The sequence below is a fragment of the Gorilla gorilla genome, chromosome 6 (assembly GCF_029281585.2).
Source record: "Gorilla gorilla gorilla isolate KB3781 chromosome 6, NHGRI_mGorGor1-v2.1_pri, whole genome shotgun sequence".
Taxonomy (NCBI): Eukaryota; Metazoa; Chordata; class Mammalia; order Primates; family Hominidae; genus Gorilla; species Gorilla gorilla.
The window spans coordinates 137,885,949-137,898,317 of NC_073230.2; the positions used below are offsets into that span (position 1 = coordinate 137,885,949).

Here is a 12,369-nt window from a genome sequence, read left to right on the forward strand (position 1 = left end):
TCTGGCAGCCCCTGGAGCCATAGAGGTCATGGCCACTTCATAGAGGCTAAAGAGAGGGACAAAGCAGGGAGAGTATGCACCTCAGAGGCTGGGCAGTCTGCTCCATCCCTGATGACATTTCCCAAGTGCCGGTGGAGCTGGGGTTTACTAGTCATCAGGACTTCTCTCATCGAATGATTTCTCTCTTTCTCCCTTTGCCACTTCTGTTCTCTTTTGCTTTGTGTTCTAGACCACTTCTGTAGAACTGTATTTTTGCATTTGCCAATCTTCTTTCATCATTTTGTGTGCATTTGCCTTGTCTCCCGGTGCACCAACTAGGAGCACCAACTAGATTGTAAGCAGCTCAAGGACAGGGACATGTCTCCTTTTGGATCTCTCACAATGCCAAGAAGAGTGCTCTGCACCCCCTAGGAATGGGACAGAAGTCTTTTCTCTGGCCAGGGGTTCACGGTCCAGTGGGGGTCTCTTTGTATACACACGGGAGAGATTCAGAGAGCAGCGAATACATGGGTCCAGATTGGCTAGTATTGGTACCTACTGAGGGGATGGTTGTGTGCTGCCATCAGCCAAGGAAGACAAAACCCGAGATCAGGGAGCAGGATGTGACTTGCCTCTGTTTCCAGGGTGAGGTGCAGGAGCCCAGTACACACTTCAGGAGTGTACAACACAGTTCTTTAAGTAATTGTTCCTGTTAGAGAGATGGGTTGGATGAAGTAGGAGTTCCCATAAAAAGAATTCTAGGCCAGGTGCGGTGGCTCACCCCTGTAATCTCAGCACTTTGGGAGGCCAAGGTGGGTGGATCACTTGAGGTCAGGAGTTTGAGACCAGCCTGGCCAACATGGAGAAACCCCATCTCTACTAAAAATACACAAAATTAGCTGGGCATGGTGGCGCATGCCTGTAATGCCAGCTACTCAAGAGGCTGAGGCAGGAAAGCCGCTTGAATCCAGGAGGCGGAGGTTGCGGTGAGCCAAGATCATGCCATTGCACTCCAGCCTGGGCAACAAGAGTGAAACTCTTGTCTCAAAAAAAAAAAAAAAAAAAAAAAAAAGAATTATATAATAAATCCCTGAGGTTCAGAATTGGTAGCAGCCCTATTGTTATTCCCCAGTCACAGTAGAAAACACCATTTAAATCATCGTTTTGACCTTCTTTTTTTTTTTTTTTTTTTGAGACAGAGTCTTGCTCTGTCACCAGGCTGGAGTGCAGTGGCACAATCTCAGCTTCCTGCAACCTCCGCCTCCTGGGTTCAAGTGATTCTCCTGTCTCAGTTTCCCAAGTTTCTGGGACTACAGGTGCGCTCCAATAAGCCCAGCGAATGTTTGTATTTTTAGTAGACATGGGGTTTCACCATGTTGGCCAGGCTGGTCTCGAACTCCTGACCACAAGTGATCTGCCCACCTCAGCCTCCTAAAGTGCTGGGATTACACTGGATGGCAAGTGAGCTGCTGCGCCCTGCCGTTTTTTTCATCTTATTGGATGGACATCATCAGGTGCCTCAAGTTAGGAGAAGCTATTTGTAAAACTATTTGAGAGGCTCATTTTCCACAGTTGAATATTTTCTTTATTGTCTACTTCCTATGGGCTTTAACAGGGAGATTTCTGAGACAGTGACCCCCAAGCAGGGCTGAGTTTGGTTGCGTGGTCAGCCAACCGGTTGCATAACCAGCCAACTCTGGGTAACTGGCCCTCCACTACCAACAGATCAAAGAACTGCAGACCAAGCTGCGGGAGCTGCAGCTGCAATACCAGGCTAGCATGGATGAGCAGGGGCGGCTTCTGGTAGTGCAGGAGCAGCTGGAGGGGCAGCTGCAGTGCTGCCAGGAGGAGCTCCGCCAGCTCAGGGAGAAGAGGCCCTCTGTTGTCAAAGAAGCCCGGGGGAAGAATGCTAATAAGAACATGAACAAGAATGCCAATGGGGTTAAAATGAAAAAGGTGACCAAGCCATGCTCGGATACTTCTGAGAGCGACCTTGAGACCAGAAAGGTGAGTAGTAACCTTGGTAGCCAGATAAGCAGAAAGGAGGAGGAGATCCTGGGAAGAAGCATTGCCTCCACAACCCTTTCAACCAGGCAAGGGATTTGTAGAGAAGCTTCTGGGATCTCTGAAGTGTCTACAGTGGTTCCCATCTTAATGGAAAGTGGGTGCTCCCTTTTCCTGTGAAGTTATGGGGAGAGTGGAACACAGACAACTCACATCGGGAGGTGCAGCCCCAAAGGACCACAGCCCCTAGGCTGGACAACTCCTTCAGTTTGCCCAGCCCTATTTGTTGGGGCTCCTGTTCTTCCTGGGTTACATGCCCAAGAGAAGAACCAAATACATGAAGAGGGAGGAATTTGTTCAAAGTAGTTATGTACTAATAAGTGAAAGAGGATTGGGTAAAAGAAGAGTCACTGTAGGGGTGGGAAGCAACAATTTAGGTGCAGAGCCCAAGACTCTTCAGTTGTGGTAGCTGTTTGAAATGGCTTAATGGCCAACAGACATAGTGGCCCTGAGAGGTGAGGTGTGATGCCCTCTACATATGCTCAGGGGATTGGCTCACAGTCCCAGAGCACCGGGCCACACCCTTGCACTCTGACATGCTGGAAGTCATGTTTCCTGGAGCTAGTACAGCATTGTCATGAGATTAGGAGCTTCACAGGTAACACAGCCCCCATCCTGCCCTACTCCCACCCCACAGAGTCTGGAGGTAGTGCTGTACTACAAGGCCAGCCAGAGGAAATTAGATGGACTAGCAAAAGAGGAGGAAAAAAAGGAGGAAGTGAAAGAGGAAGCAAAGGAGCAGTGTGGGGACGAGCTAGTTGCTGAGCCAGCAGATCCTGGGGAAGCTAAATCCACAGAAGATCAGGAGGAAAATGAAGAGGACAAAGAGGAAGAGGAGAAGGAAGAAGACAGTGAAGAGGAGGAAGATGACGTCGACTCTTCCCTTGAAAGTCCCGAAGAAAATAACCCCCTCAGACTTTCCGAGAGCAAAAAGGTAACCAGAGCCAAAGCCTAGATCAAGTGGGAAGTGGGGTCTTGGGCTCAGATACCTCCGAGTTAATGGGTGGCCCTGCCAAGGATGGATATCTCCAGGAGTGGAGGCCTCGCGCTCTAAGGCACAACACTTTGGGGAGGTGGAGATGCAGAAGGGGGAGATAAGAGCAGTCTGTCTGCAGGAAATCATGGGCTCAGCCCCGTTTGCTGTGGAACCACCTCACAATGACCACCTTTTCTGGGAACCAGCGTGGGGTCTCTGGAGTCCTTTCATTTACATAGTAGCCTTTGTTACCTTCCTTATGTCGGGAGTGTTCCCTCATCCCTCTTTTGGCACTGCAGGAAGGACATTGACAGTGTGAAGTCTACTTCAGGCCATTTCTGTCGGTCTGGGCAAGTCACTCAGTCCAGTTTTCCTATGGTGCCCTGTTAGGTTTAACCTTTGTTGTTGCTGTTAGGGGTGTGTCAGGGGATAATCTCTTCTTTGTAGGCTTATGTTGCCCCCTGGATTCTGTATATCACAGGACATGAAGGTGGGGCCTGGAAGTGATCAAGAGTGATAGTGAAAATATTTCACGTCTGTACAGTAGGAGCATAGACTAGTCCAAGGAGACCATCCCTAGCCTTAACCCTTCAGTTGCTAGATCACTGAGAGGTTGGGGTGGAGGTATCCTGGGATATATATGCCAGAATGCCAGAGGTAACTTACCAACAATATAGAAGTACTTCCATATTTTAATAACTGGTACGTCTCTGCAGGTATTTAGCAACTGAATTCTTGCCCTGGGCTTAACTCAGGGCTCAGAGTCCCTACAGAGTTAGAGTATTTCCTGTGTAAGTCCTCAGCTTACATTACAGGTTCTTTCTGTTCTAAACAGAGGTAAAGAAAAAAGCCTCTTGTGGTGGGATTATCCAGTCAACTCTGAGGATATCTGGAATTTCCGGCAATTTGGTCTTCAGCACTGGCTAAGGATCCAGTGTGCGGTGCTCTGCTTACCTTGTGCCAGGGGACCATTACCTAAGATGTGGAAAGTCGGAACCACTGCAGCCCCTCCCACTATCATGTTTCCTTGAGCTCATCATATTCCACCACGTGCTGGTTCAGAGCCTCACAGATGTCTTTACCTTCGGTGCCACATTTCTAAAGCTAGACCTGATTTTTCTACTTCAAATATATTCTATGTTTCTATATATGGAGAGATCCCTTTGCCCCGTGGGTCCTGCATCTTTTGCAGGCAGCTCTAGGGCATGCGTATTACCACCTTGCAAAATCGGTTTCTCTCTGGAAGATTGTTGCAGTGAAAGAACTAGCCCTTCTCCCTTGTCAGTTTGTTTCGGTGCATGTTGTCTTACAATGGTATCGTTAGATTCCTAGGGGATCAAAGGGACCAGAGCCCAAAATACTAAGAAACTTAATGGAAAGCAGGCTAGAACAAAGGGACAGGTGACCTGGTAGAAGACTGGCTCTTCCTAGAGTGACCTAGGAAAAGTCACAAGAAAGGTCTAGATGCAGATACCTCCTGCTTGACAAGATATGAGAGGTACGTGACGAGACAGAAAGAAAACTGGACTCACCGCCTGACTTGGACCTAGCTGCTGCTTAACCCATTCAATTTTGCAATTCCTGCAGACTGCCGGTGGAAAGAACCAAGGCCCAGGCAGCAGAAAAGACATGCAACTGCTCTAGCTTACCTGTTTTTTAACCTCTTGATTCCTTTCTCTTTTCCCTTTGTTTTCTCATCTTCATTATCTGTTGGATCCATGCGTTTATGTCTCACATCTCCTGGTCTCTCCTCGTGCTTCTTTCTCATTTTGGTGTGTTGCAGTCATCCCCTACCCCCAATCCCCCCATCTTCTCCTTGCCTCTTGTAGGCCTGGTGGTCATCTCGGCTTTGCTCTGGTGCTGGTGGGCTGAGACGTCGTCCTAATGCAGGTACTGGTATTGCTTCCTCTCCTTCTGAGGGATAGAGGGAGGGTGCAGGTTGCCCTGGCCTCTCCTCTTTCCCTTTTCTCCCAGCTGCTTGCTTCTTGCTTGTGCCATTTTATAATAGGTGATGCTCAGGTCTGAGTTTTAGTTCTGACTTTTCCTTGGGCTACTGCAAAGCCTCTGACATCTCTGAGCATGTCTTCGTAATGCATAGGAGGTTGGAATGCTTGCCAGAGACATGGTTTGAGTTTCAATCCTTGGCTGGGAAAAACTTGAATAAGCCCAGCTTGGTTGCTACTGTCAAAGCTGCCTCACTACTTCTTTATCCCTGCTCATCCTCTGTGTGATGGCTAGCCTGACCACTTCTGATGAGCTGATATTTGCAAGGCTGGCCTGGACTCTCTTTGTCTTGGTTTAACTCCGGAGCCAAGTTCTCACTACTGTTGCTACCCAAGATGGCAAAATAAGGAATCCCTCTTCTGTTGGGAGAGAGAGGAGGTCTGAAGAGCTCTGATCCTCATGATCCTCCCAGGGGCATTGGTAGGAGGGCAACCTAAGTTGGTCCATCAAGCTTGGTGAAATGGAACTGAACCCCTACTGTATTCTGCTCTTTCTACTGAACAGTTCTCTGCTTTTGGACTTCCAGTCTCCAGAAAAGTCAGAACAGAATGCCGGGAAATTTTATTAGTTATCTATTTATCTATTTTGTGGGCCAGATTCCATGGTAATTGGCTTCCCAAGCTAGGTTTTCTGGAGAGAATGAGGTATTAGTGAAAAGTTTCTACTAGCCAGAGATGTGTGTTCTCAGGAAATCAAGCCTGATATATTCTGGCCACTTTCCTGTCAGCTCCCACACATGTAATCTACACTGTCAACAGGATACCAAATTCAGGAGGCAGAATGTGGTCTTACGGCCTAAGGTAGAAGCCTGGGGTTCCACCTGCCTTCTGGAATCCATAAGGTATTCTCTCTAGTCCTGCATTGGCTCCTCTCTCATGCTTTCCCTGCCTCCCCCTCCACTCCCCTCTCTTCTCACATTCCTGTGAACGGAATGTAGCTTAATGCACAGGGTGGCAACTGGAGGATTTGTTGGTGGCACTTCTCTCCATTTCCTTTTCTGTCCTTCCTCCTGCTCCCTCCCCAGCTTTCCTGTTACTCATCTTCAAGCCTCCACTTTTCTTCTTGACTTTAGGTATTCTCTTTACTCCCTGGTTCACAACTGCTTTAGTGATGGGGCCCTTCTCTATGACTGTTTCTCCCCTGTCACCCCCCAGAAGTCTTAAGGCACTACGGGTGAAACCCAAAGAGTTCAGCCACAGCCTTCCACCACCTCAGACCCAGCCCGGCCCAATCAGAGGGAGAGGAAGAACTGCTGGTGAAGGGTTCTCCTGGTGGGGCCTGTTATCCCCAGAGCTCCGGGAGGCCCCAACATGCACCTGTGCAGCCAGGACCTGAGGGAGCACAGTGTGGTAGAAAGCGTGGCTGCCAGGCGGTCAGAAGAACTTGGTTGAGTCTGTCTCTACTGACAGGCGTTGTCCCAGGGAGCAAAATGCACACTCTGAGCTCTAGTTTCTTCAAATGTAAGCAAAGGATGATCAAACCTCTGCCCTCCTCACAGGTTTTTGTCAGGACCAGATGGGTTGAAGTAGATGAAAGTATTCTATAAATTATAAAATACCCCATCATTAATAAAAAGAGCACGCACTTACAAAATGCAGTCTTATGTGTCAGGCACTGTTCTAATCACTTACGTATATTAACTGATTTAATCCTTGCAACAACCCCATGAAGAAGCTACTCCTATTTTTTTTATATATATGATTAAACTAAGGCATAGAGAAGTTAAGTAAAACAGCCAGGAAGCTGCAAGTCAGATTATAAGGACTCAATATTAGCAACAAATAAGATTCCAGTCTTGCTTCCCTTTATTGTCTCTCCTCATTTTGAGCAGTTTCTCTTCATTGGTCCCAAGTAGGAAGACACCATACTTGTGTTTAGGCAACCTCAGATCACATTAGCTCTTTAGGTAACTAATATATTATTTATTTATTTCATGTATTTTTTTATAAGCCCCTCTGCAGATTGTGTATGCTAAGCGTCCTCTCCCCATTCTGTACCTGCATTTGATTTTGAGGCTTCAAAGGCAGAATTTTCCATTCTTCCCTATTATAGTTCATTGTTCTTACCTTATAAGGTTTTGTGTGTGTGTGTTTTTAATCTTGACCCTGTGGTTTTACAATATTCACTTCCTCTGCCACCTTCACATCATCTACAGGGGTGGCAAGCCCTCCTTCCCTGTCTTCATCTACAGAGGACAGAGTGAGGACAGAGCCTCTAGAGTGTCGTCTCTTGGGGTTCTTTTATTCAGCTCATTGGTCACTTACCTGCCATTCAACAAACTGTACTGTCATCCTACCCTTATTTCTGCATATTATCTGCAAAGATCATAGAAAATTCTGTCAAACAACTCAACGTCCAAAAACATGATTCCGGTGATTTGTCACTTAGGTCACCTAGTTTAAAAGGAGAGTTTGACACGACTTCCCCTTTGGGACACCCACACCAGCCCTTTCCCCATCCCATGTAGAAGCTTGCCTTTGCCCAGTGTGAGGTGCACGGGTCACATTTAAGGATTTCAGCTCCTCCCTCCTTTAAGAACACCAGACTAACATTCTTAGCAATGCACATTAGGATAGAAGCATCTGAGCATATAAATATTTTTTTCTAGCTAGCTCCCTTCTTAGTTTTTGTTTTTGGTTTTAGAGACAGGGTCTCGCTCTGTCACCGAGGCTAGAGTGCAGCGGCATGATCATGGCTCACTGTAACTTTGAACTCCTGGTCTCAAGCGATCCTCCTCTCTCAGCCTCCGGATCTCTTGGTTTTCTTACATGAGTTACTCTGTATATCCACCTGTAACATTGCTTGACTTTCCATTTCATACCTTCTGTTGTTCTTAGTAGCTATTTCTACAAGCTCAGGAGATTTTCTTTGCTCTTTAGCAGGCTTAAAGTCCTCTTTTTAGATCAATTATCATCTGAGAAAATGTGTTCTTAGCATTAATGGGCTATATTCCATTTTTACTTGAAACCATCCTTCTGTTACCTATGCCATAGCTTATGACTCAAAATCCAAATTCTACCGTTCAGTTAGTAGGTAAAAAAGTAATAAAAATAAAACCTATTTCCCCAAGTATGTATTTTCTTGTCTAAGATTTTCATATTACCTAATGGATGCTTTTTGGATATCTTCGATGGTGCCACTTGTCCCATGAATCAGCAGGGTTCCCTAGTGGCCGGCAGTGTCTGGAAGCCTCAGCATACTCTAGCACATGCACCAGGAAGTCAGTCAACATACCTGGTGATTAGGAGTGTTCTAATGACCCAGGCCCAGTGACAGGTTTCCTTAAATTTCCTTGAACCAATGTCATTCTCTGTCAAAGTTTGTCTGCCTAAGAACCTCCTACTTACCTGCACTCCGTGGTGCACTTTCTTCATTTTCCCTCAGCCTTATTCCCCCTTCCCCATCCTCTTGACTCTGAGTTCACTTCGCTGCAGTGAAACTAATGAGGTACTGCTGCTTTTCCCAAAGCCCCAGATTTCCCCTCCTCTTTCTTGCCATGGCATCCAGTCCTTTCTCATTGCAACCACTTGGAAGTCTGGCCCCTGAGCCCGCTTCTTCACATGGGAGCTAGTATTCTCAGCCCATGGGGAGAAACGGAGGCCTGAATACAGGCGGTCACCTAAGGTGGTGCGTACAGTGTTGGGCCACATGTCTAGTGGTGCCAGGACTGAGAGATCACTTACCTCCACCGGTTACCCAGGAGGTAACAGAGACTGATCCACAATGTTCCTGAGGTGTCTTGGGCACCCATAGGCAGGTGACTTCTGGCTTAGGGCAGGGTTCAGGAGGCTGGGCACTCACAGTTTCTCTTTGGTCCCCACAGAACATGTTTGGGTTGTGGAAGCCTATGGTATTCTTGGCTATTGCAGCTGTGGCTCTGTATGTGTTACCCAACATGCGACAGCAGGAGTCAGAGTTCTGCCTCATGGAGTGATGGCAGACCTTGGCCAGCGCGAGGGCAGATCCCCAGTGGCCACCACCCTCAGCTTTGGGCAGGACACACTGTGCCAGAACCCTCCCCATATGTTCCATGTGTCCCCATCTCCTCAGCCTCAGTCACCCAGGCTGAAAAGGCTTGTGGGGAGCGGCTGACTTCCATCTCCTGCCTTGTGTAAGAACCTGAGTTCCTTGTAATTAAATATCAACTGAATTACATGAGACTGTGGATTTTTATTTGCTAAATGCCTCACAACACAACCAGAACAGAGCAGTCCCCCTTTAACCAAGTACCTCACATAAGGGTCTGACTCCTACATACGGCTTCTCACCTTGCAGATGACCTCAGAAATGAGGCTAGCCCCTTGTGCTGTCAACTGACTCACAGAGGGGTTAGTCTGTGCTTATTAACCCCATCCTGAGGTACTCTCCTGAGCATGGAGAAATGGAGTGAATGAGGGCTGGGGAGACCTCCCCTTAGGTTCTGTGCCCACACCTATCTACATGAGAAGGCTGCCCTAAGAAGATCCACGTGTGTGCCTTCGTGACTTAGCCTTTGTGACTTCTCAAGGGATTTGCCCTCAGAGATGACTTTAATCAGCCAGGGTCCTGGCAGTAAACAGGTGGCACACTCAAAGCTTTACATGAAGAGAGTTTAATGAAGGGACTATGTACCAAAGGCAGAGTTAGGAGAAGCAACAAAAAATAGTGAAGTACCAGGCACTAGCAACAGTGTAAAGCTGTTAGCATCCCAGGCTGAAGCAGGAAGGAAAGGAAGCAAGAGCTGGAGCTCTGAAAATGGGCCCCAGGCAGGAGTGGCAGCCACATGGGGTGCAGCCCCCGCCAGAGCCGTGACGAAGTGGGATACATATTCCCCTACCTTCTCCTCCCACCTGCCAGTATTCTACTGGTACCTTATCAGCTGAACTCAATGGGAAGACAAAGAGCAGAGGTGCCCAGGTGATGTAATCTTTCAAGCTCAGCCTCCTGGAGCTTAGAGCAGGACAGAGGCCTGAAGATGGATCTAATTGGGACAAGTAGAATGATGAGGGTAGTTTATGTGTGTTCCTGTTTACCTTCATTCCTGTGGAACCTTTGTGATTGGAGTTTATCATCATGAATGTTTCCTTACGAAAGAAGACCCCAAGCGTATTCTTTTTATTTCTTTCTTTTTCTTTTTCTTTTTTTTTTTTTTTTTTTTTTGAGACAGGGTCTCACTCTGTCACCCAGGCTGGAGTGCAGTGGCACCATCTTGGCTCACTGCAACCTCCACCTCCTGAGCTCAAGTGCCTCCCACTTCAGCCTCCCAAGTAGCTGGGACCACAGGCATACACCACCATGCCCAGCTAATTTTTGTATTTTCTGTAGAGACAGAGTTTCACCATTTTGCCCAGGCTGGTCTCAAATTCCTGGGCTCAAGCAATCCTCCTGCCTCAGCCTGCCCAAAGTGCTGGGATTACAGGCATGAGGCATATTGCCCAGCCCCAAGCATATTCTTAAACCATAGTGGAAACAATGACCCCATGACTCCTGGCTTTCTTTGGACCCCTCTTTCTCCCTCCCTCCCACCCAAAAGGACTTTGTTCCATTCAACCAAACATCCAAAGAAACGCATGTACAGAGTGTATACTGTGGTAGCACTGCCAAGCTAAATGAATTCTTTCCTTCTCTAGCTCTTACCTACAGGGAGTAGCAAGGACATTTAGAATTAGGATATTTTCAAGTTGTATTCAGCCCAGAGAAGTGACACGGCTGAATCAAAAGTCCATTTTAGCAGACATGGGGCTAGTGCTGAAATTGTGACTAGCCTCCTAGAAATGTGACTGCAACTAGGCAAACTGAGGACAGTGCCATATGCCTCTTTTGCCTTTGTCTAAATCAGCAGTCCCCAACCTTTTTGGCACCAGGGACCGGTTTCATGGAAGACAATTTTTCCACGGATGGGGAGGGGATGGGGATGGTTTCAGGATGAAACTGTCCCACCTCAGAGCATCAGGCATTAGCTAGATTCTCGTAAGGAGTGTGCAACCTACATCCCTCACATGCGCAGTTCACAATAGGGTTCCTGCTCCTTATGAGAATCTAATGCTGCCACTGATCTGACAAGAGGCAGAGCTCAGGTGGTAATGCTTGCCTAGCCACCACTCACCTAATGCTGTGTGGCCAAGTTCCTGACAGTATCGGTCCATGGCCTGGGGATTGGGCACCCCAGCTCTAAGTGACTCCTCTTTGAAGACAGTTCTGACCTAGGCTGGTCTAGCTTCTTGCTAGTCCATGTGACCCACAGATCTGCAGCATCAGCATTGCCCGGGAGCTTATTTGAAAGGCAGATCTCAGGCCCCAACCCAGAACTACTGATGCAGAATCTGCATTTCCAACGAGATGCCCAGTTAATTCGTATGCACGGTAAGATTTGAGAAGCACCACCCTAGTCAATTATATTAGATTGTATGTTCTCAGTTGTAACCTAAAGAAATTATTTCACAACTGACCTGGTGCCACTGGCTGCTTGCTTTTCAGTGTAGTGAGACTGCTATTTACCCACTTTACTGCCGCCACCAGTTGACTGAAGAACATGGGTGTGGGTGGTGGAAAGGACTTACAGCCAAATGCTATGGTAAGCATGTTTGTGTCTGCCCCCTATCCTGCAAATTCATATGTTGAAACCCTAACCCCTAAAGTGATAATATTAGGAGGGGGGCTTTGGGAGGTGATTAGGTCATGAGACCAGAGGCCTCAGGAGTGGGATCAGAGCCCTTATTAAAGAGACTTCAGAGAGATCCCTCACCCTTTCTGCCACGTAAGTTTATAGTAAGACTACAGCCAGGCCGGGCGCAGTGGCTCATGCCTGTAATGCCAGCACTTTGGGAGGCCGAGGCAGGCGGATCACCTGAGGTCAGGAGTTCGAGACCAGCCTGACCAACATGGAGAAACCCCATCTCTACTAACAATACAAAAAATTAGCCGGGCGTGGTGGCACATGCCTGTAATCCCAGCTACTCGGGAGACTGAGGCAGGAGAATCGCTTGAACCTGGGAGGCAGAGGTTGTGGTGAGCCGAGATCATGCCATTGCACTCCAGCCTGGGCAACAAGAGTGAAACTCCATCTAAAAAAAAAAAAAAAAAAAAAATGACTACAGCCATCTGTGAGGGAGTAGGCCCCTCGCCAGACATGGAATCTGCAGGCATCTTGATCTCGGACTTCCCAGCCTCCAGAATTGTAAGACATAAATTCTTGTTGTTTATAAGCCACCCGGTCTATAGTGTTTTGTTACAGCAGCCCAAATGGACTAAGACACCAAAGATCACTGATTTAACCTGGAATTACAAGCCAGGATAGAGGTCAGGTTCTAGTAGGGTGGTCCCCAGCTAGGGGACCTGAACCTAGACCCTGCCTAATGACAGGAATA

The 12,369-nt window shown here is 47.6% G+C and overlaps 1 protein-coding gene across 20 annotated transcripts in view; it reads left to right on the forward strand.

Annotated features, from left to right (window-relative positions):
* CCDC136 (coiled-coil domain containing 136) overlaps positions 1-9,176 on the forward strand; it is a 31,174-nt gene extending 21,998 nt beyond the window's left edge. For 12 of the 20 annotated variants that reach the window (XM_019030834.4, XM_055392228.2, XM_055392240.2 and 9 more), the window contains 3 exons: positions 1,705-1,986; positions 2,681-2,977; positions 8,847-9,176. In XM_019030834.4, the coding sequence (XP_018886379.1) occupies positions 1,705-1,986; positions 2,681-2,977; positions 8,847-8,957 (690 nt within the window). In that variant the 3' untranslated portion in view covers positions 8,958-9,176. Of the gene's footprint in view, positions 1-1,704; positions 1,987-2,680; positions 2,978-4,802; positions 4,910-6,177; positions 6,617-8,846 lie in introns of those variants that run through there. The other 8 variants (XM_055392229.2, XM_055392234.2, XM_055392236.2 and 5 more) reach the window with 3 other exon arrangements.
* Positions 9,177-12,369: the final 3,193 nt, after the last annotated feature.